The sequence below is a fragment of the Castor canadensis genome, chromosome 6 (genome assembly GCF_047511655.1).
Source record: "Castor canadensis chromosome 6, mCasCan1.hap1v2, whole genome shotgun sequence".
In the NCBI taxonomy this organism is placed as follows: Eukaryota; Metazoa; Chordata; class Mammalia; order Rodentia; family Castoridae; genus Castor; species Castor canadensis.
The window spans coordinates 99,281,668-99,305,185 of NC_133391.1; the positions used below are offsets into that span (position 1 = coordinate 99,281,668).

Genomic DNA, 23,518 nt, shown 5'->3' on the forward strand with positions numbered 1-23,518 from the left:
AAGTCCTAATCCTGAAGAAAAGCTGGTCTGAGTCAGAAGGCAGGAGAGAACCAAAGTCCCAGCTCAAAGATAGGCAGAGGGAGTGAATTCTCCCATACCTAATCATTTTTTTTCCTATTTAGACTGTCATAGGATTGGATAAGACCCACAATATTGGGGGAGAAAATCTATTTAGTCTACCAAATTAAATATTTTATCCAGAAACATCTTCATGGACACCCCCAGAATAATGTTTAACCAAGTATGCATTCTTGTGTCCCAATCAGATTGACACATAAAATCAGTCATTGATTAACCATCAACACAATACTTGTATTGCTTCCCATTTCTGAATATTAAATATTGCCTTTGTTTCAGTTCTTTTGGATATGAAAGAGTATTTTTATACAGCTGTTGCATATGCTTGCTTGAGGCTTAGAATTCCACCTGCTTAATCATTTTAATCACCAAAGCCATGTTTTAGAAAAACCAGTTGTGTTACATTTGATGCATATTTAGGCTATATGAAGTCAAACTACTATTTTTATAGGCAATTGAAGGGATTTTCAATAGAAACCATTCATTATACTTGATTTTTGCATAATCCACTGCCTTTGCGACCCAATTTCAGAGTAAAGTGCAACTTTACAATGTTGCTTTCCTTTTATAAAGCAGAAAAATAATTTCTGACAGTTCCTTTCTATATGTCTTCTGAATGCTAATAAAATAAAAAAATCTCTATCAGGCTGTCTAGTTAATAGAGGAGAAATTTGAGAAATGCCTTTTTATTATTTATTCATTATATCATCCAAAGACATAATTTAAACAGTAAAAAGCACATTTTTGTACTGATAACTTTATTTTTTGTGATAGAAAAAGGGGAGATGCAATATTATCAGGTTGATAATGGCATATATAATCAGTGTGGTGGTTTTGAAGGAGCAAGTTGTTAAGTTGTGAAAGCTGTTTATTAGTCCCATTTACTACTATGCGATAGTTTGGACAAGTCATTTTACTTCTCTGAGCCCATTTCCTTGTCTGAAAGACGGTGAAGATACTAATCCTTGTACTGTTCCATAGGGTTGTAATGATCAAAGGAGGTAATGTAATACAAAAATGCCCGAAAATCTTTAAAGTAATGAGTAGATGTAAGGCCGCGATTCAGTCTAAGCTGGTAGAAACAGACAATGGCTATTAGACGCAAAACATCTGTTCATATATTCCTGTGTTTCTGATTTAAAAGGTTTCTGAGTTTTGAGTTGTAGAAGATGACTGTGAAGTAAAGGAATTTGATTTTTCTCCAAAATACTAACTAATTCATTGGAGTAAGAAAAGCAAGAGTCCTTTAGCTACTCTAAGCCATATTTCTTGTATATTTTAGACATGTATTTGTACTATTTTTTTGTATTCTGATTTTATAAATGACTATCATGACATATAGTGGAGAACTTTTATCCTAATGTGAGCCTGAAGGATATCATTAAATACTTATTGGTAAAATAATTCCAGGGCTGGGGCAGGGATGATAGAAAATAAGCCCAGAACATCTTGTAATAATAAGAAGTAATAAAATGCTCCAAAAAAAGAGAGATACAATTGCAGCCAAACGGCTTACAATGGCCATAACTGGAACAATGTAAGAAACAAAGTAAGTGATGTAGTATTGGATTGTTACTGTCAAGGTCATAGAAAAGAAGGAAAGACTGAGAACTGTCAGAAACTGGACAGAAGAGTCTGGGGACAAATGATAACTATGTGCAATTTTAGTGTTCTGGGTACTATAGTGATATAAACTCTTAATATTATGGTACATTAGGCTAAGGGTATATAGACACTCTGTGCTATCTTCCAACTGTTCTATTAATCTAGAATAGAAACTGTTTTGTATAAACCATTTTTTCAGTTAGCATGTTTTATTTTAATATTTTCCTCTTAAAATGGAATGTTACCTAGATCTGTAAATAAACCATAGTTTCATTCATATGTAAGATTTAATGATCTTTTAAAAGTCATTAATGGCTGAAGTTTTTAAACTGTAGAATGAAGTTAATCATTTTGTTATAATAGTTTTTAAGGCCCTGAGTCATGATTGTTTTTAAAATTATGATTTTGAAAGTGCTTATGTTATTGTACTCAATCATTGTATTTTAAGAACTTGAAATTTTCATACCATTATCAATTAAACAACACATAAAATTTACTCTAACAGAACAAAAGAATACTTTAAAGTAACAAAATACAAATAAAGTAACAAAATAATAATTTATTATTAACTATGAAAGTGAATATAAGTAAGTTTTATATCTTTTTTTGTAGATTTGTTATCTAGGATAGATTTGGATGAACTAATGAAAAAAGATGAACCACCTCTTGATTTTCCTGATACCCTGGAAGGATTCGAATATGCTTTTAATGAAAGTGAGTAATGTATATTTACTATATATACATTTTATTTATGTAAATAAGTAAATTTGGTTATTTGTCCTATTTAAGTGAGCAAATAGGACAAATAATATCTATCCTATGATCCTACTAAATAGGATCCTACTCTTAAAGTCCAGCTAGAAGGTTTTATGTATTTCTTTCGAGAAAAAATGACTTATCTTTGCATGGTGAAATCCTTTACTACAGTGAAAGAACCAAGTAACAATTTTCCATAGTTGTCAAGTCATGTAAATTGATGAACATGATTTGATTTAGTTTCTGCATTTGAACTTTGAGCATTTAACGTCCCGATCTCCAATTGGAAACTCCTAATTAAATTATACAGAAATGTATACTCTTTTACCTGCTATTTAAAATGAAGTGACTGGTAGTCATTATCTGTTACAATATTTTAAAACAAAGTACTCAATTTTCCATGAGTTTATGCAATATTCTTGTTTAAAATTTTGTTGAGCTCTGAATAAAATAAGCTTTGTACTTGTCATGTGGAAGAATGTACCATAAATTTCAAGTATGTTTCTGGAATAAAGAGTCATGATTCACTGGATTAATAATATGCTGTTATACCTGAAGGGTAATGTTATTGCAAGGTAGATAGCATATGAGGTAGTTTTCTGTTTGTTGCTTTGTATCACCTGGATTTGTGATCTGTCATTTTTGTATTAGTGGATATCTTCTTATAATATCAGCTACAGGTATTAGGTCTTCAGTCTTTCTACACCAGAATAAGTGAGTTTAAATAGAATATACTGGAAACTTCGATATTTTTTCAGATATTAATTTATATGTTTTTATAAAGGATATTTTATGATAATGTCTATATAAGCAGTACTATATTTTACCTGGAGGGGAGGAAGAGTTAAAGCAATTGGCCTGATATATTTCTCTCCTGATTACCAGGAGAATATTACTGGGGAAACAAAGAGGACAGATGGCTTATCTTTTCTACTTGTAAATATAGTGATAATGAAACCTTTTAGTAAATATAGACTAATATGTGCCATGAGGAAAGTCTTTATCTATGGAATACTTTGAGCTGGATGACTGGATTAGCATTATTCATGGTAAAAACCTAGTCTTTGATATATGAGGCATATTTCTTTGAAGAGTATCACATAAGCTCTATAACTCTATGGCACATAAAATGGAAATATTTATAACTAAAATGCTTACCAATGTGTGAGGAAACCTGTGTGCCTTACTTTGAGGCTGCATCTACTAGGAGTCAGAAAATGCTATCCAGTGACCTGTAAGAGAAGAAGACGGAGGGAGGATGCAGGACTTCTCAGCACCCTGTGATTTACTTGTGCAGTTGATTGCTTATGCCTTGAATTGATAGTAAAGCTTAGTTTTTATCAGTGAAGCCTTCTGATTTCAGTGAGCCTGATTTGACAGTCTAAACCTGTGTTAGCTTACTTCCTCTCTCCAGTTTCCATTTGATATATTTTACCATATATTAAGGTTTGTTGAGGGATGTCACTCGAACTTTCTGAATCTGTTCTAGCCCATAGGGATTTTTTATTTTCCCACAATCATTCTAGACTTTATTGTTTGCATAATTACCTATGACAGTTTTTAAATTGCTGACTTCATTCTTGTTTAACCTTCTGAAACATTGCTTAGTTTTTTTATGTTTATAATTTTACTCCTTAGGGATCCTCTAAGCTCTTTGAGTCCTGGGGCCATGTTCATGGCATTATCTGGTAGAAATTCTTCTACATAGCAGGTACTAAAATACTGTTAGTTTGCTTTTGTTTAGTAGATGAAGATCAAGAATAGCTTTTGGGTACTTAGGAACCATTGTTTTATACATATTAACAAGGTTGCAGAATATTGACATTTGAAGAAAAAATATAGGGAAAAATAAATTACTAAGAAAGTTTAAATTTTTATCAGACAATATTTATTGTACTTTGCATATAAATTTTAAATGTACCCTGAATCATATCAGTATTGTTTGTTATCTTCTAGAGGGGCAGTTAAGACACATAAAAACTGGGGAACCATTTGTTTTTAACTACCGGGAAGACTTGCATAGATGGAACCAGAAAAGATACGAGGCTCTGGGAGAGGTATGTTACATATATTCTATTAACTTTGTGTTTTTTAATTTCAAGTACTAAGGATAAAGGTTTTGAATATGCAGTAGTTCTATTAAAAAGTGATTTAAAAAAGGTTTTTGTTTTTTGTGTTTGGTTGTTTTTAGTGGCTATGTTAGAAACATATTTTTAGTTTGAAAGTTTTTGCTTTTGTATAAAACATATCCTTTCCATGACCTGGGTATTTTGTAGTGAGTCATTACCTAGGAAAATAAACTTGTACCAAATTTTAATTTTATCTTTAAAAAAATGTCTTTAAGAGGTTGAGTATTCCACCTTGCCAGGAGACATAAGTGTTCTTTTTCAGTGTTAATTTATATAAAGAAGATTGGTTTTTGGCTAAGTAAGTTGAATCTAGCATTTAACTTGATAAGGGATTAGACCTTGTTATCATTGGGTACCTCACATGGTATCACTGGTAGGAACATTTGAAAATGTCATTTGGTGAATGTTTTGTTAAAGCTAGAAGTTTTACTCATTCTGTATCATATTAAGTCTTTATTTTCAGTAAAATGCATATGAACACATTTGTTTAGTGTGTTAACTAGACAATTTAATGGGGGGAGGAGGATAAAGGAGAATAATGGAGGGGGTGAATTCAACCTTGATATATTTGATATATTATAAGAACTTTTATAAATGTCACAATGTATCCCCAGCACAACAATAAAAAAAGAAATATGACAAGATGCATTAACTAAAAAAAAAAAAAAGAAAAGCTGAAATTTCTTTATTCTATTTTTACATTTTAATAAAGTAGTCAAAATGAATTACTTGGTTAAATAATAACATTAGGAATATATTATAGTGTAATACACTGGGAGACAATCCTCCTGTTTCCTTGCATTTCTGCATGTCTCTGATCAGAGGTTTTGACAGCTTTTGTCCTGGACTATCTTTTTAGGCATATTTGAATAGGAAAAAGGCTTCAAAGATAGAGATTATATCTCCCTCCAAGGCCATACGCAGATTTATTTGTCCAAGAGAATAAAGACAGTGTTCTTCCCTTCCCGCACTGGTGGTGAAGAATGCCAGGTTTCTTGGCAACCCCTTATAAGATTGGGCTTGCTGAGTTTGAGTCTTCTTATCTGTGACACACCCCTTGTGTGCTCAGCATCCACTTGGGCCAATCCACATTGGTTCTTTGGGATTTGAGGGGGAACTGGAACAGATAAATGAAACACATGCTCTCTTCTGGTCCCTGATTACAAAGTCATTTGTTTCTGACCTAGGAATCTGACCCAGAAGTGACAGCTTCTGTAAGTCTGTGTAGGCTAACCTGTTAAATTGCAAGCAGTGTAAAATCTCAGTTAAAGACCCTTCAACAGTTCTTGATAGTTTACTCTGGCATTTATAACTTAAATATATTCAGTGACCAGAATAATTTCTGTTTTACTTTTTAAAAAGCTTGCCCATTTCCACTTGAATTATATGCTAGGATAGCTGTGTTGTAAAATAATAGAGTATAATGGCCTTAGAGGATAGGCTTGCATTTTACTTCTTTCCATAAGCCACATTCACTAGCTCGGTTGAACACATTGCTATTCGAATACTCAAAGATAACTTGGTCGCTCTCTATCCCCTTTTGAGACAAGGTCAGTTTCACTATGTAGTCTAGGCTGGCCTCAAACTTGTAATCCTCCTTCAGCCTCCCAAGTGATTGGATTATAGGTGTGCACCAACAGACCTGGCACATACCTTGTCTTTCTTGCATCTGCTTCTTTTTTACTGTCAAACTGTGTCCTTCAGTATCAGGATGTATCTTGTTAAATCATCCCATGTGTAAATGATTCGTCTCTTCTAAGATCTCCTACCTAATTTGTTGGGTAAGAGAGGGTCACAGATGTGTGTATTTGTGGTAGACCTTACTTCACTTTGATGAATTATTCATTTTTATGATTATTTATATAGCAAGAGTATATTCCGTACTATATACCTGTGCTGCATTCAGATTCCTGTTCATGATGAAGTTGGCCCTAAGTGATGACCAAAATATAGCATATTACTTTTCACGCAATGTTTTTAAATAAGTGTTTCATTAAATCAATGCTTCTTAGGTCAACAGATGTTCAGCTTCAAGTATACTCTCTTTTCTTGATCAAAAGTAAGCATTAACATAAAACTCGGCACAACAAATGACCCAAGGGTGGTGGTATGGGGGGAAAATCTTATTGATACAATGTTTGTTCCATGCTATCTTGCTTTTCATGGCCTGTTTTAGAGTAGTTGGTTCGTTGCTTACTGTTGAAGGGTTTTTTAATTAATTTCATTTTCTGTATTGTAGGAATAAGATATATGAGGTATAGTTAGTTATATGCTGATAGTGAAACAGTTTTCAATGTAGTGAATTAGATTGTGGATCTGTCTTTTCAGTCATATTCCTTAGTTTCCATTTCTGAGTCATGCCTTCAAGTAAAATTTAACCATCTTGGTATTATTCATTCACACAATGTTCTTTTATCTTACACTGGTTTCTTTTTTGAAGTGCCCTTCCTCCCTTGTTGCAAGACTCCGCCTCTATCATCCTTCCAGTTTTGGCTCTGATATCTCCTCCTTCAGGACACCTTCCCTAATCTCCTCTTCTGTAGTCTTTCTTTTTTCTCAGTTTCCTTTCATCCCATTCTCTTTTTCTTCCTATCTAATCTTAAGTAAAAAATGATTAAAGGTGACTCTAAAGATGAATGCCATTTATCAAGATTTAAGTTAAAAATAAGTAAGAAAGTAGAGTAAAAAGAGAAAATGTTAGTAAAGTTAACCAAAAACATTACTTTGTGGTACTTTTCATGTACTACTTTAGCATTGGGCATTTCATTTTTCAATGCATTAATCACTAATTCATAAATAATTTTGAGAAACTTTCTGTGTCCTCATGATATTTATTAAACAACAGATGACTATGATGTTAATATATAAGTAATTTAGCATAAAATCTGAATGTGCATTTTAAAAAACTTATAATGTTAGGAATTTAAACATAATATATATTTTATTGGACAAAAGGAAAATGATAATGATAATTTTCCTGTTTGTAAAGCTAAACAATTTTAAAATTATGTCTTTTTTGGTTTCTATTAAAGATATTGAAGGGTCAGACTACTAAAGCATTGTTCCTTCAGATTACTTGAAAAATTAGACAAGACCCTTAGTGTCACAGGTTTTTGGTTCAGCGGGACCACTGTTGAGGAAAACTGTGAATGTTCAGAATGCGTAGAGTTCAGTGCTCTAAATCACTCAGATTTACCCACACCTGTGTGTAGGTCTGAACATCCATAACTTGAAACTGCATGGAGTAGGCTACATTACTGTTACAAAATTAGTGTTGTACCCATTAATGCTGCTCACCAAAAACTAGATCTTATTTCACACTTGTTATCTTGAATGTTCATTTTTCCCATACTTCTACTAAACTGCTGAAGACATGCTGACTTTCAACAAATCTAAAATTTTCACCCTGTTACTTAAATTAAGCACAGTATGTGTGCCCCTTTTCACTTGGAAAGATTACCATAACTTTTATGTTCCTTTATGGGCATCATTTACTTTTTTGGGAGGCATATATTTATAAAATAAGGGCAGGGAAACAGCAGCTCACATAACAATTTAAACACAATGGATAATAATTTGGAACTTCTCCACATCAACTGAGCAGTGTAAAACATGCAGGATTTGAATTTTTTTCTTTTTGAAAAATTTTTTGATTTTTAAAAAAATTTATTTTTTGATCACTTGTTCAAAACCGTGTGTAATAAATTCATGAGTAAGGCTTAATATATAGTCTGTGACATAGTCTGTTATAAACTTTTAACCTTCATAGTGAAGCTTCAGACTTTTATCATTATAATTTAGGAAATGCAAATTCCTGTATAACTGACCATAGTTCAAATAAATCCTTGTATTTAAAATCTAGAAATAACTTTATACTTGAAGTTACCAATAAGCTCACTAGTTCCATTAAGAGAGAACCAGTGGAAAGCATCTCACCGAGTCCTGTACATAGAAACACTAAAGATCTCCTCCTTGTCTATAGTCAAGGAGAAGCTTCAGAAGATAGAACAAATTTGAGTTTATTTCCTGAGAACCAGCTTTAATAAGCAGCTTTTGCTATGCTTAAGTTTGAAGTTTTAAGGAAACAGATTTTGACTTTAACCAGCAATTTAAAAGAAAACCCCTTCTGGTTTTTTTAGTGTTTTTGTACCGAATATCGAGTTTTGTCTTTAGCCGAGAGCTACTATATATGTTTCACAATTGCTGTTTTACTGTGTTTATTTCTCTCTTAAGGAGATTATTATAGCAGTCATTCACAGAAATTGTTTTTAAGACTTGTTCCTGAAATGCTCTATCATTTCTATGTAAATTAAACTTATTGTGTAAGTAAAATAAACTGAGATGTCAGTTTGTTTTTAGAACATAGTGCCAGGATACGCAAAAGAATACATTTACATAGTTACATTTTTTCAAACAAATGTTTTTCCTAATACACACACATATATATTTATGTTATCTACATATGGCTTAAAAACATATAGCCCTTAATAAATTTGGATAATTTCCCTAAATTTAGAAACATGCTGTCAGCTTATGGAGGTGAAAGAGTAGTAGACAGCCTAATTTTCAAAATAGAAGTGTTTAGTGTATATATATTAGAGTGCCAGGAAATAATGTTTCTGTTTGACTCACTTGAATAGAATAGGAAGGTTATCTATGTTAGGTAGTAAATAGGATGCTAGAAACAACATGTTACTTGTGAAATTTTCTTGACTATTTCTCTTTTGTCAATGTGGACTTTTTTCTTTTTTGTTTTTTTTGAGACATGGTCTCACTGTATAGCCCAGAATGGCCTATAACTCTCAACTTTCTGCCTCAGCTTCCCTAGTGCTGGAATTACAAGCATTCACAACTGTACCTGGTTTCTGAATTATTACTAAATGGAGAATTTATAATACTGCAGAAATTATAATGAAGGATTTTATCTTCTGGCCTAATTTGGGTCTTTGCATTTTCTTTCATATATATCATAATAGCCTCTGTAAGAGTTAATAAATTGTCAATATGCTTAATAAGAAAATAGCAGCAGTTAGGTAGTCTCATAAGCTTGGATCTTTATTAAGGCATATGATCACACTTTCAAAAACAATTAAGGGCATAATCCACTCCATCCCCAAATCTGAGTTGGTAATATGTGTTGTAAAATAGTGGAGAAGAACTGAAAGATGTTACATTTTTTTTCAAATGAATAAATGTAGGCCAGTGGGATTTTACTGGGTTGTGGTCTTGAAATAGCAACCTAGTAGTAATGATTGTGGTTTAGAAATATTATTTCCTATTAAAACAATCCAAGTTTTTGAGAGAAATTTCTAACTCCAGCCTGGGGTAGGAAGTGAATGCCATTGGCCTAGAATATCTTGTTTTACAAGAAGAAAGCTTCTAAAGACTACTCCTTCTTCTATAACTTCAGAAAAGAATAAGACAAAACAACCAAAAAGCTCCAACCAAACCCATACCTTCAACCTCCCAAAAAACTCACTGGTGGATAAAAGGCATGAACAAGCACTTCATAGGAAAAGAAATGCAAATAATCTTTAGGCATGTGAACAATTGTTTAGTCTTACTCACATTTAGCCTCACTTAGCTGATGAGACCGTATAGAAACAGGACCTCTCATCTGTTGCTGGTGGCAATATAAAGTACTTCATGTGGAAATCCATTAGAGGGGAAATACTATTTCAGGGGAAATTGCCAATATCTTACAGAATTGTTTCATGTGCAATTTTCCCTTTTGTATGAGAAAGGAGGGGAAAGAAATAGAGATATTTATTGTTTATTTTTATGACAAAAACTGGAAGGTAAACTCAGTTTGAGGGGAAACCAAAAAAAGTTCCAAGCTTAAGAAGGATTCAGTGTACTGTTTACTGCTGGCTCTGGAATCAGGGGCCTCTGTGTAAGGTCCAGAGAGAGACCTCTAGGAACTAAGAAGGGAACTTCCCAATTGATAGCCAGCAAGGAAATGTAGTTCTCAGTCCTACAATTGTAGCAAACTGGATTTTGCTAACAACATGATTTAGGAAGCAGATTTAAGAATCTTAAAAGTCCCTCTGAGGCAGGCACGGTGGTACATTCCTGTGATCCCAGTGCTTGTGAGGCTGAATCAGGAAGATAGTAAATTTGAGGCCAGCCTGGGTTACATGGTGAGACCCTGTCTTAAAAACGAAACCAAACCCAACCAAATGATACCAAAGCAAGTGAATAAAACCTCCAACTGACACCTTAATTCTGAAGGAGATAAGCCTGTTGAACCAACCTAGGCTTCTTTAATTGGGTGGGGAAAGGTAATGGGGTTTGAATTCATGTAGTTGGGTTTATAGGGGTGTATCACCATATCTAGCTTATTTGTTGAGATGGAGTCTCACAAACTTTTGTTCAGGTTGTCCTCAAACCACCATCCTTCTGATCTCTGCCTCCCCAGTCATTGGGATTATATGTGTCAGCCACTATGCCTGGCCAACTCAGACTTCTGATCTATAAATTTTGAGATGCTAAATCTTGTTGTTTAATAATAGCAATAATAGAAAATGAATATATATGAAATAATTGATTCAGATAAGGATCGCCAATGAATGCTAATTTCTTTAGGTGAAAGGTTTCTTGCAATTTTAAAGGGAAAAATATGTACCTTAAAATAGAGGTCTGTCAGCACTTTACCTAAGTAAAGAAAGTTAATTACTGATAATTGAACAACCTGACATTATGTGCCTTCTAACATGATTTAAAATTTGAAGCATAAAATGTTAACTATGAATATAAGTTGAGTGTGACTTTAATGAGCCATCTCTCTCTCTCTTTCTCTCTCTCTCTCTCATCTATCTATCTGTCTTTTTAATCTATCTAATTTAATAGTGCTAAGGATCAAACCCAGGGCCTTGCACATGCTAGCCAAGGATGCTGTCCTACATCCTCAGCCTTAATATGACTTGTAATTTTCATGACATGCAAGGGATAAATGAGAAGTTAAATACTACAAGGATATAGTCAGACAAATATAAAACATGGGGTATACTAAAGGATGGGCTAGTCTCATCAAAAAGTAAATGTTATTAAAAATATTAAGATGTTGGAGGTCAGGGAGATTGTCATGTATGAAAATAACCAATGAAACTTAGTAATTCCATGCATTGTATAGACCTTGATGGGATTTTGGCTCAACAACTAATAAAGTTTAAAAACCCTACACCTTTTTAGGGGTAATGGGGGGGAGCACTTAATTCTCTTAAGTGAGGTAATAGTATCATGAGGATGTAGGAAAATGTTCTTATTTTATTCTTAAGAGATACATATAAATTATTTAGGGAGCAAGTTGGGATGTGAATTCACTTTTAAATACTTTTTTTTTTTTTGAGAAACAAAGATTAAAAAGACCAGCTGAATGTGGCAGTGCATGCCTATAATCCTAGGTATAAAGTTGTTTATTATACTACTTTTTAATTTTTTGCATGTTTGAAAAATTTTAAAATCATACATTAAGAAAAAAAATAAGAAACTTGAAGGAGATTCTTGGATATAAGTGTGGCAAGTTCACTGGTAGGCTTACTTTAGTGTTCTTGGGCAGTACCCTTTGATTTTGAACACTTCAAATACTAGGATTTCGAATATAGGCATCCCTTGGTGTCCGGAGGGGATTGGCTCTTGAACTCTTATAGCCACCAAAATTTGCAAATATTCAAATTCCTTACATTAAATGGCATAGTCTTTGCATAAAACCTAAATGCTCCTCCCATTTGTTTTAAGTCATCTCTAGATTACTTACACAATCTACATGCTATATAAATAGTTGTTCTACTATGTTGTTTAGGGAATAATGGCAAGAAAAAAAGTCTACACATATTTAGTACTGATATATTTTTCTGAATATTTTTGATTCATATTTTTTAGATTTACAAATGCAGAACCCATAGATACAGAGGGCCAACTATACTTTTCTCTGGGAGTAACAACAATTCTAGCACATTAGTTGTCTTCAAATATTTTGTTTCTCTCTCATCTCTCTCTCTCTGTCTTTTTCTTTTTTTGAGGTCTTGGGAATGTAGCCCAGGTTCCAGGTCCTCACAAGTGCTAAGCAAAACAAACATTTTACCACCAGTCATATCTCCAGCCCCAGTTCATTACATTTCTTTAGAACTGCCTTGCTTAGTATATCTCTTGGGGCTAATGGCTAATTACTGGGTGTATTGCATTTGGGATCATGGAGGATTGAAATAAAATGGTGAGTGTTGCAAGAGACAGCCCTCAAAGAGTCTGGTGTACTCCTACCTGTCTTACTGGATCTGCCAAGAATACAACACCTTGACTGGTTTTTACTTTGGCCATTTGTCAGGGTTGTGTTTATAGTGATCATTCTTGAAGGATGAAATACTATCTCTTTCTGAGAAAAGAGCAGGCTTGCTTACCACTTGCTATAAAATGATAGCTTTGCATTCCTCTGTTTTGATCCAAATCACTGTGTGTACAGCATCTATCTGAGTAAATGTCACATCACCCCTAAGGAAGTTGAAGTCCAGGGAGCCAATGAAAATACGTTGGTGTGTGCCATGATGAATAAAGTCTTTCCTTTTTCTTTGACCCAGGAGTCATAGCTGCTGCCAGTATCTACAAAATAGTAACAGACTGATTAACTTTTATATAGCTTAAAATCAAATCTCAGACCACTCAGTCCTCAGTAGGTAGATCACTTGTAATCCTTCTGCTTTTAGTCTGACTTCTTATTTCTCCTCACTTGACCTGAATTTTCAGAATCTGGGGCTCTTGGGGTTCTATAGGGCCATTAACCTGCTTACCTTATTTAAGTGGTTGGTATTACTATTCACTTAATTATATAAGGAAGAAATTTCATGGAACTTTCACTCCTTATATTTAATTAATGACCACATCTTGTCACTTTACCTTCTTAGCATCCTATCTTTCTCCATTTTCACTACTACTGGTTTAGCTTCAGTTTGTATAATCTCTTAATTAGGTTACTGTAATGTCTTACTGCTGTGATTTGAATTGTGCTTTATAACCCCAAATTCATATGTGGAAGTCTTAGTCCTCAGTGCAATGATTAAAGTTAAATGAGGTTATACGGGTGAGTTCCTAATCCAATGGGATTTGGTGGCCTTACGAAAGAGAAAAATCCTCTTTCTACATGTTCACATACTGTGGAAAGTCCATGTGAGGATACAGTGAGAAGATAGCCATCTGCAAGCTGGAGGAAAGCCCTCAGCAGGAACCAAATTGGAGTTCACTTTGATCTTGGGATTCTGAGTCTCCAGAACTGTGAGAAAAAATTTCTGTTGGTTAAGCCATTATTCTGTGGCTTTTTGTTATGGCAGCTCAAGATGATAAAGATATTTACCTCCCATATAATCCATGTTTGGTTCACTTCTATCATTTCCATCTTTCTGAATCAATTCTTAACTTTGCTTTTAAAGCTGCAACTCTGATCATGTTTGTCTGTTTTCAGAACCTTTTATGTGTTTCTCTGCAAAATGAAATTCAGACTCTCTGCCTTGTCATACTTGAACTTTCTTGAGTTGGCCTTTTCATGTTTCTCTAGCTTTATTATTTACCTCTTCTCTTGAACTAATCCGTACTCATCCTATGTTTGAACTATATAAACCTACTCACATCACTGTGCTTTATATCTCTGGGGCTGTACTCATGCAGAGAGCATTTGGTGCCAGGGATGCTGACTTACCGTCCCCTTCCATGTGCTTACATACTATTTATTCATCTTTCAGACTTAGATCAACCTCTAAGAATGCTTTCTTTGATCTGTGTAAGATAGAATGGCCTCTCTTTGTCTTGTGTCATGGGCTTTTAAAATAATTCTGTTGTAATTTAATATATCTTTATGCCTTTACTAGATGTACTTGGGGAGGGATCCTGACATACCAAAGCTTAGTGGATAATCAGGGTTCTTCAGAGGAAAAGAACCCTGTTTGGATGCATAAATATATATCAGTACATATACACACAAACACACACACAATGAGAGAGAGAGAGAGAGAGAGAGATTTTAAAGAACTGGCTCATGCAATTTTAGAGATCAACAAGTACAAAGTACAAAATGATGGGGAAGATGCAGACTGGAGACCCAAGAAAGAGGTTTGTGTTCAAAAGCAGTCTTTTGACAGAATTCTGTTTTGTGTGTAGTAAGCCATTTATTTATTTATTTATTTATTGATGGTACTGGGGTTTTGAACTCAGGGCCTCATGTTTGCTAAGCAGACGCTCTATCACTTGAGTCACTCTGCCAACCCAAGACTTTATTTTATTAAGGCTTTAAACTGATTGGATGAAGACCACCCATACTCTGGAGATCAATCTGGTTTATTGAAAATCCCCAAAGTTAAATGTAAGTCTCATTCAAAAATGCCCTCACAAAAGATCCAGAATAATGTATTATGAAATATTTGGACAATTGACCCAAAAAAGTTGATCCATAAAATTAATCATCACAGATAGTGATCACACCAAAAGATATAATTTAGTCTCAGTCTGCCATAAGACCTCACATATCTGCCTACTGCTTTATTCATCAGAAACCCACCATTTCAGTCTATCCTGTTGAATAGCTCTCTACCCTCAGAAACAAGGTTTCTATGTATTTCTTTACACTATGGCATGACAGACAGGCACACAGCAGTTCTCTTTGTCTGTTATCACCTGGAACCTTTTGAAGCTTTCTGCCATTGAGGTTTACACTTATACAGTGATCAGTATGATGGGAGTTGCATACTGCATAATTTGATGGCCAGGCAGGGCCTGGAAATTCCTTCCCAGATGGTATCCTTGGTGATAGATGTAAAAATAAGAGTCAAAAAATACTGTTATGTTACTGGAGCTTTATTCACTTACCCACAGTTGGTCCTACTCATCATCACAGTGAATGCCAGAATATTCCGTTTGATGCCTCTCTAGTTTTCAAGGTACTCTTAGACATTTTCAGGTTCTAAAGAAGAGTTGGTCTTGGAAAACATGACTCAACCCTTCAGGCTTCTGTTGTTTCAAGACACAATGTTGTTCTATTGCTTTGAACTTCTATGTAATGTTGGCACCAGTGTAATATTGGATTTCCTTGATGATATCCCTCCTTATTCATTCAGTTACCCTCAGGTACTATTTTGTCATTCCATTTGTCATTGGTTTTTACTCAAACCATTCCAGCCTAGGAAGGTGCATTGTTTTATCTATGAAACTGGTCTAATTTACAGTAGAAAGATGAGTTTGGCTAGTAATTTATGTAGCACAGAATTACTCAGATACAGAACTAGTGAACTGTTTTTCCCACTGGATAATACTGTGGCAGTCACTGTCAGTCCTAATTTTGCCAGATGGAGTGAAGACATAATTCATCCCTCATGCCCTTAGGTATTCTGGCATAAAGATTTAAAGGTGTAGGTGCAGTTCTTGCTTAGAGATTCTCTCTGCTTCAAGTATCCACAGTTCAAGTCCTAGTGCTGGAACTACTTCATCAGGTAGGGAACAGTGTTGAGGTGATGTGGGGAAGAACTGTTTAGGCATACCAGTGTTGCCTCAACCCCATCTTCCTCTGATCCCTCACAAAAACAGAATAATCTTATCTTGTGGGGATCTAACTTTTGGTCACTTGTGGAAGCCTGTAGGCCAGTCCATCTTGCCTTTATTTTCTCCCATTTATTATAAGAAATATTTCAATTTCATGTTCCAGTTTCTATTTTAAATTGCTTGTTTCATCTTACTCTGAGGATGGCAAGAAATGTGATAAGTTCATTGATATCTTGTTTCTTTGCCCATAGTTGGACAGTATGTATCATAAAATACATTAAAAATATCTGAACAGATGTAACTTGACTTTCCAAATTGGTATGATATTTTTTACTCTCACTCTTTTATTGTGTTTTGTGTATTTGGGTCTACCACTAGGTGTGCAAAGCCCAGTCCAGAATAAGTATCTGTACCTGTCATGTCCATTATAGTTCCTAGGCTGTGTCCGATATAGTCTACCTACCAACTCTGTACAGAGCCTTCACCTTAGGAAATCTGCCTCATAGCTGTTTGCACTCAGTCTTTCTTCCTGGGATGGACAATCCTTATTGTCATTTTATGCCTCAGTGAGTACAAGAAGAATATGCTGGTGATCAGCCATCATTGCATGGCTGCAGCTCCTCCGGGACCATGCAGTATATGAACTCAGAGAACACACTTGGGTATTTACTTGTTGGTTCCAATCTCGTCTGATTCTGGAAGGGAATTTGTTTTGATGTGTCTGAACATGTCCTACTTTAAAGAGTTCATTAAATTCCCATAGAGCCATGCCTTATACTCCTGGGAAATACTCAAGTGCTTTGGCCATGGATTCCAAACTGCATTTCTTCATTACTTCAACAGTCCAGTTTTCCATTTCCCATCTGCTTGGCCTGTGTAAGCCTGTCACTATGGGTCAGAATACACAAATCATAGGGTTCTTATTGTATAATTGTTCTATCACTGCAAGGATAACGGCATGCAGATAAGTTCACTGAGCTGATTTTTTTTTTTACCTCCAATGTTTTTTCCAGCAATTGGTCACAAGGTGGCAGTTTTCCAACAGTGAACTGTCCATCATCTTGGACCTTCCATCTGTAATCCAGTTAGCTTTTTGTTTGTCAGCTAGGGGCTGCTGATAGAGTAATACCTATGTGGAACTATTAGATAATAGTTATAAGTGGCTCCAAAAATTGTCCTAAGAGGCTATTGATTGTAAATATGATAAATATGTCCTTTTGTTCTTCTAGTAGATGTTCCTGTATATACTATTACATTTTATATTGAAAAATTCTCAGCACTGCCTTTCTTATTAGAATGCATTGTTTTTTTATTGCTTTTTTAAAATTGGTGTGCTGAGTGAGGGTACATTGTGGCATCCACAAAATTTTTACAATATAATAAATATATCATACTTGAATTCATGTCATCATTCTCAAACATTATGGGTGTCTCAGGTTTTAAGACTGTTTTCTTTAGTCATGTAGGCAGTTTTAATAAATTATCAGTTCAACCAATGTCTTTCAATGATGAGAGTTTACTGTATTGCGGCACTTGGTATGTTTCTTACCCCAAATCTCCATAGTCATTGCTGGGCAGCACTCATGGAATCTTGTCATAAATTTCAGTTTTTATGAATTCACAGTGCAGACACTTCCAATATTATATCTAAGTGTGGATTATAAATCCCAAAGGTATTGATTAGTCTATGTAATTCAGAAATACTGTACTGTTATTCATTCCTTCATTTAAATATGGTCTTCTTTCATATAGCTTTATGAATAGAGATGATCAATATCACCAGATATAGACTATGTACCCTTTGTAATCACAACAACCCAAACAACTTCTATGTTCATATTTATTTTATAGGATAGGCAAAGCTAGCTGTTTATTTTTAAGTCATTCAGAGGCTATCACCAGAGGCTCCTGCCCAAAGTATTTCCCCAATTTTAGCATTCGGATAGGCTCTTGGGTCTTTGCTGGGTCTACCTTTGTTGGTCATGTGTGTCACCAGTGTATTTAAATCAGTCTTGACTTATTCTTTGGTTTTTAATAATATCATTAATACAATATATTGTCATATTGGAGTCCTGCACCAAGTCCAAATCCACCTGCCAAATTATAACTGAGTTACTGAACTCAGAGAATCTTATGGCAACACAGCAAATATAAATTGGGATTCCTCTTGTGTAAGGGCAAATGGTGGTGAACTCCTTTCTGATGGGTATCAAGAAAAGGGTGTTCTTAGGTCTGTAACAAATTTCGTCTGTTCTTTTTCCTGTAAAAATCATGAGGGGAGGAAGGCAGGAAGGGAAGAAGGGAAGGAAGAAGAGGGAGGGAGAGAGAGAGGGAGGAAAAAAGAAAGGAAAGAAAGGAGGGAAGGAAAAGAAAAAAGAAAAGGCATTTTTAAGATTAGTCACTAGTATTGGTCGTTTTAGATAGTTGTACACTCTTTGTACAACTGGTCCCATATAAAGGGACTGCTGGGGCTATATTAAGACACTTTATTCAGGCCTCAATAATATATTGTTGGCCTTTGTGAATCATCTACTTTTTTCACAGAAATATTATATATAGTGAATTTGTTATGAGAACTTTAGCTTGGGATATGTCAGTGATTTAATCTGTAATCTCTTGTTTTTATCTATCACGCAATCAGTATCCTTTCGAAGTAAGATTTGTATAGGCTAGGGCAAATCTATAGGGACCCATTTAGCATATGCAGTTAATACTTACTGAAGTACAAATTTATTTGTCTCCTGTTTTATAATGCTAGCTATATGAAACATCCCCTATCAGATATAATATCCATCTCAATAATAAATTCAGGGAAAGGAAACACAAGAAATTCATGTAACATCATTCATGCATTCTATTTCTTATCCATCAACCCTAGCATTCCCATCTCTTTCCAGTTTGAGTCTTTTTGGAAACCTAGAACATTGAACTTCTGTATTAAAGAATCTCAGAAAGTTTACTTCTGCCTTCTGCAGGCTATTTTACCCATACATGTGCATATTACTTTTACTAGCAAGCTGAAAGTTGGACTAAGAGATTGGCCATGCCATTGGTCCTTGCCATGACTAATCTGTAAAACTCCCACCTTTAGTGAAATGGGGATAGGCTCTTCAATATTATCCTTGCATTCTGGGTTGTTGACGTGCTCTGTTTCTGAACTGGGCCTCCTTAGGTAACCTGGTGGGCCTCAGTTTCCTGGAGGTCACCATATTGAGGCCAAACTTAGTGCAAACACCTGATTGGCATAGCACACTGCAGCCCAGAACCCCTGGACTCAAGTGATCCTCCTGCCTCATCTCCCAAATAATTAGAAGTACAGGCATGTGCCATCACGCCTGGCATGATTGCCTTGTGGCTTCTTATGTTCATCCAAACGGAGGTAAATAGATTGAGATTGCTTAGGACCATTAAGTCCTGGAGAAGTGGCAGGAAGTCTCATTCTGTCCATCAACCTTTGAAAAAACTGCATTAAAATACTTATCCCAAGGGATTAATAATCAGGGAGCTCAATTAATACAGGAAGCTCAAAACACTAAACTCCCCCCAAAATCAGTGATCCAGTGAAGAAATGGGCAAAAGAACTGAACAGAGCTTTTTCAAAAGAAGTCCAAATCACATGAAGAAATGCTCGCCATCCCTGTCCATAAAGGAAATGCAAATCAAAACCACATTAAGATTCTACCTCATTCTCATTAGAATGCCTACTATCAAGAATACAAACAACAACAAATGCTGGTGAAGATGTGAGCAAACGGAACCCTCCCTCATACACTGCTGGTGGGAAAGTAAATTAGTTCAACCACTATGGAAAACAGTATGGAGCCATCTAAAAAACTAAAGTAACATTGCTTTATAATGCTAGCTATAGGAAACATCCCCTATCAGATATAATAAAACCATATGATCCAGTAATTCCACTCTTAGGGATATACTGAAAGGAATGTCAGTCAGGTTACAACAAAGGCACCTGCACACCCATGTTTATTGTAGAATTATTCATAATAGCTAAGCTATAGAAACAGTCAAGATGCCCCACTACTGATGAATGGATTAAGAAAATGTGGTATTTATATACAATGGAATTTTATTCAGCCACAAAAAAGAATGCTTCTATTTTCACTATTATTTTTCAAAGTAGCCAATTAAAAACTAATAAGCTATAGGTATGATGCAATTATGAGAGGAAATTGTAACAGTTTAAAACAAACCTAACAGACAGGTATAGGGAATGACTTCCTAAACAGAATCAAAAGGTTCAGCATGTAGAGAAACAGTGAACACATGGGACTGCATCAAACTAAAGAGCTTCTGTACAGCAAAGCAAACAGTCAGTCACCAGACTCAAGAGGCAGCCCACAGAATGGGAGAAAATCTTCACTAGCTGCTCATCTAATAAGGGACTAATATCCAGAATCTACAGAGAACTCAAAAAAACTTAGTCCCCAAAGAATCAACACTCCAATGAAGAAATGGGCACATGAATTAAACAGGGAATTCTCAAAGGAAAAGGTATAAATGGCCAGTAACTAAATGAAGAAGTGTTCAACTTTGGTTTTAAAAGAGCTGCAAATCAAAACAACACTTAGATTTCATCTCACCCCAGTATGAATGGCCATAATCAAGGGTAATAATAAAATGCTGGTGAAGATGTGGTAAAACTGGAACCTTTATGCACTACTGGTGGGAATGCAAGTTAGTACTATGGAAAGCAGTACGGAGATTCCTTAAAAAACTATAGGTAGAACTGCCTTATGATCTGGTGATACTGCTCCTGGGCATCTACCCAAAGAAACATAACAGGATACAGTACAGACACCTGTAAGCCAATGTTCATTGCATCACTATTCACAATAGCCAAGCTTTGGAAACAACCCAGGTACCCTTGATGAATAGATCAAGAAATTGTTGTTTATATACACAATGAAGTATTACTTAGCCATAGAAAATAATTACACACGGTTTGAAGGTAAATGGATGCAATTGAAGGACATCATGTTAAGTGAAGTAAGCCAGGATCAGAAACACAAAAGCCATGTATTTTCTCTCATAGGTGGAAGACAGATCTAAAGTTAAATGTATACACAGAAACAAGCATGACTGTATAGAAACGCAGATGTCAAACATGTTTGTAACACTGGAACTACTCTATGGAATTCAGAGAAGGAGGGAAAGGAAAAGAGAATGATAGAGCATAGTAATATCGTATAATATAAGATGTGAAGGTAGAGAATGTAAGGATGTGTATTGAAAGCTGTTGAAAAATGGGGGGTGAGTGGGAGGTAAAGGGGTAAGAGAGTAAAGGAAGGGGTTGAATGGGCCAAAATAAAGTATACATTGAAACACCCCTTTAAACATCAACTTAAATGTTAATAATGAAAATGAAGACTGTAAAACAGGTACAGTGTGTGTGTGTGTGTGTGTGTGTGTGTGTGTGTGTGTGTGTGTGTGTGTGTGTGTGTGTGGAGGGTACTTGTGGGAAGGGGAAGGGTAAAGGAAGGAGATTAAGGTGATGGTATATGTTAGATGGACTTCATATACCTATATGAAACAGAGCTAAGAAACCTCTTGCAATTGCTTTACGTGGGGTGGGGAGTGTGTTGAGGGAGAGAGATGATGGGAGCAATGTAAATAATGTACAATATAAGTCTAACCGAATTGTCACTATGAATCCCCTGCCTATATAATGAATATATCCTAATAAAAGAATTATTTAAAAAGTAATTAATTGAAAACTAAAAAGCTATAGCTATAATGCAACTATAAGGAAAATGGTAACAGCTAAAAACAAATCTAAGAAAACCTGTTTTCCTATATGAGTGACATTATGAGTAGAGATGAAGAATTCTTTAATTTTGTTTATAACAAGTATTTAGCAGTTTTTAGAAATAATAATTTGCTTATAGGTTGGCAGAATAAATATTGCTAAAATGGCCATATTACCAAAAGCTATATACAAGTTCAGTTCAATCCCTGTCAAAATTTCAATGACATTCTTTACAGAAATAAAAAATTAAAATACACACGGAAACACAAAAGGCCTCAAATGGAGAAAGTGATCCTGGATAAAAAGCAATGCTGGAGGTATTACAAGCCCTTATTTCCAATTATACTACAGAGCTATAGTAACAAAAACAGCATGGTACTGGCACAAAAACAGACACATAGACTAACGGAATATAATATAAGATCCAGAAATAAGCCCAAGCAGGTACTGCCATCCCATTCTTAAGAAAGGCATTAAAAACATATATTGGAAAAAAGCCTTTTTAACAAATGGTGCTGGGAAGACTGGCTATCCACACAGAAGCCTGAAATTAAAGCCCTCTCTTACCCTGTAGAAAAATCAACTCAAAATGGATCAAAGGCCTTAATATAATGCATGAAACTTTGAAACTACTAGAGGATAATAAAGGGGAACCTCTTCAAGATACAGGCATACATAAGGACTTTCTGAACAGGACTCCAATAGCTTAGGGAGTCTTGACAGTTGGATTGTATCAAGTTAAAAAGCTTCTGCAAAACAAAGGAGCAATCAGAAGAATGAAGAGTCAGCCTACAGAATGGGAGAAAATCTTTGCCATATATTTTTCCAATTGGGGTTTAATATCCAGAATATATAAAGATCTCAAAATATTAAACACCAAAATAACATAATCTACTCAGTAAATGGACAAGTGAACCAGATACTTTTCCAATGAAGAAGTACAAATGGCCAATAAATACATGAAAAATTGTTCAACATCCTTGGTCTTCATTACTTCTTTGAACCTGATGTCAGGTAACTGTCACTTCTCAACAACTATTTGTTAAGAATCACGTTATTTCATGTTGTAGTAGCCTGTATGTATATTGCACAGAGTAATAGACTACAGACACAAGGCCTTAACCTGTTGGAATGGGGTCTACTCCTCCACACTCAGAGATTTAAGATATGTTAAATGGGCTCATTTTGCTTACATTTTGTGAACAGATTTCAACACAAAGAATTAATTCATTGTGTATACCCCAAGTGCATTATTTTTTCTTTTTAAAAAATTATTTTGCCCTTAGTATTAAAAGTTCTCTCTTTACAGTTTTACATACAAAATATCATGTATACATAGATCTTTAAGGTCTAACCTCTCTTGTAAGTCATTGTTCATTCTTTGTTCAGTCTGACCATTAGTCTATTCCATCTGAGTTTGATGGTTAATGCTGTAGATGTAAACTGTTGCAACTGGAAGTGAAATATGGTTATATTGCATAAATGTGGTGCAATATAATATGTTGTTTCGATGTTATTTATGTTAATTGCTATAGCGGTACCCAAATAATCACAATTACCATCTAGGTTTGTAAATAATAAGTAATATGCCTGTAAATACTTATGCACTTGTGTGGGAAATTAACAATAAATTTGCCTCATTTTCTTTTTCCTTTTTATTCTATTTTGG

At 34.8% G+C, this 23,518-nt stretch overlaps 1 protein-coding gene across 6 annotated transcripts in view; it reads left to right on the forward strand.

Annotated features, from left to right (window-relative positions):
- Arb2a (ARB2 cotranscriptional regulator A) overlaps positions 1–23,518 on the forward strand; it is a 430,754-nt gene that overhangs the window by 53,796 nt on the left and 353,440 nt on the right. For all 6 annotated transcript variants that reach the window (XM_074077088.1, XM_074077083.1, XM_074077087.1 and 3 more), the window contains 2 exons: positions 2,296–2,397; positions 4,396–4,496. In XM_074077088.1, the coding sequence (XP_073933189.1) occupies positions 2,328–2,397; positions 4,396–4,496 (171 nt within the window). In that variant the 5' untranslated portion in view covers positions 2,296–2,327. The remainder of the gene's footprint in view (positions 1–2,295; positions 2,398–4,395; positions 4,497–23,518) is intronic.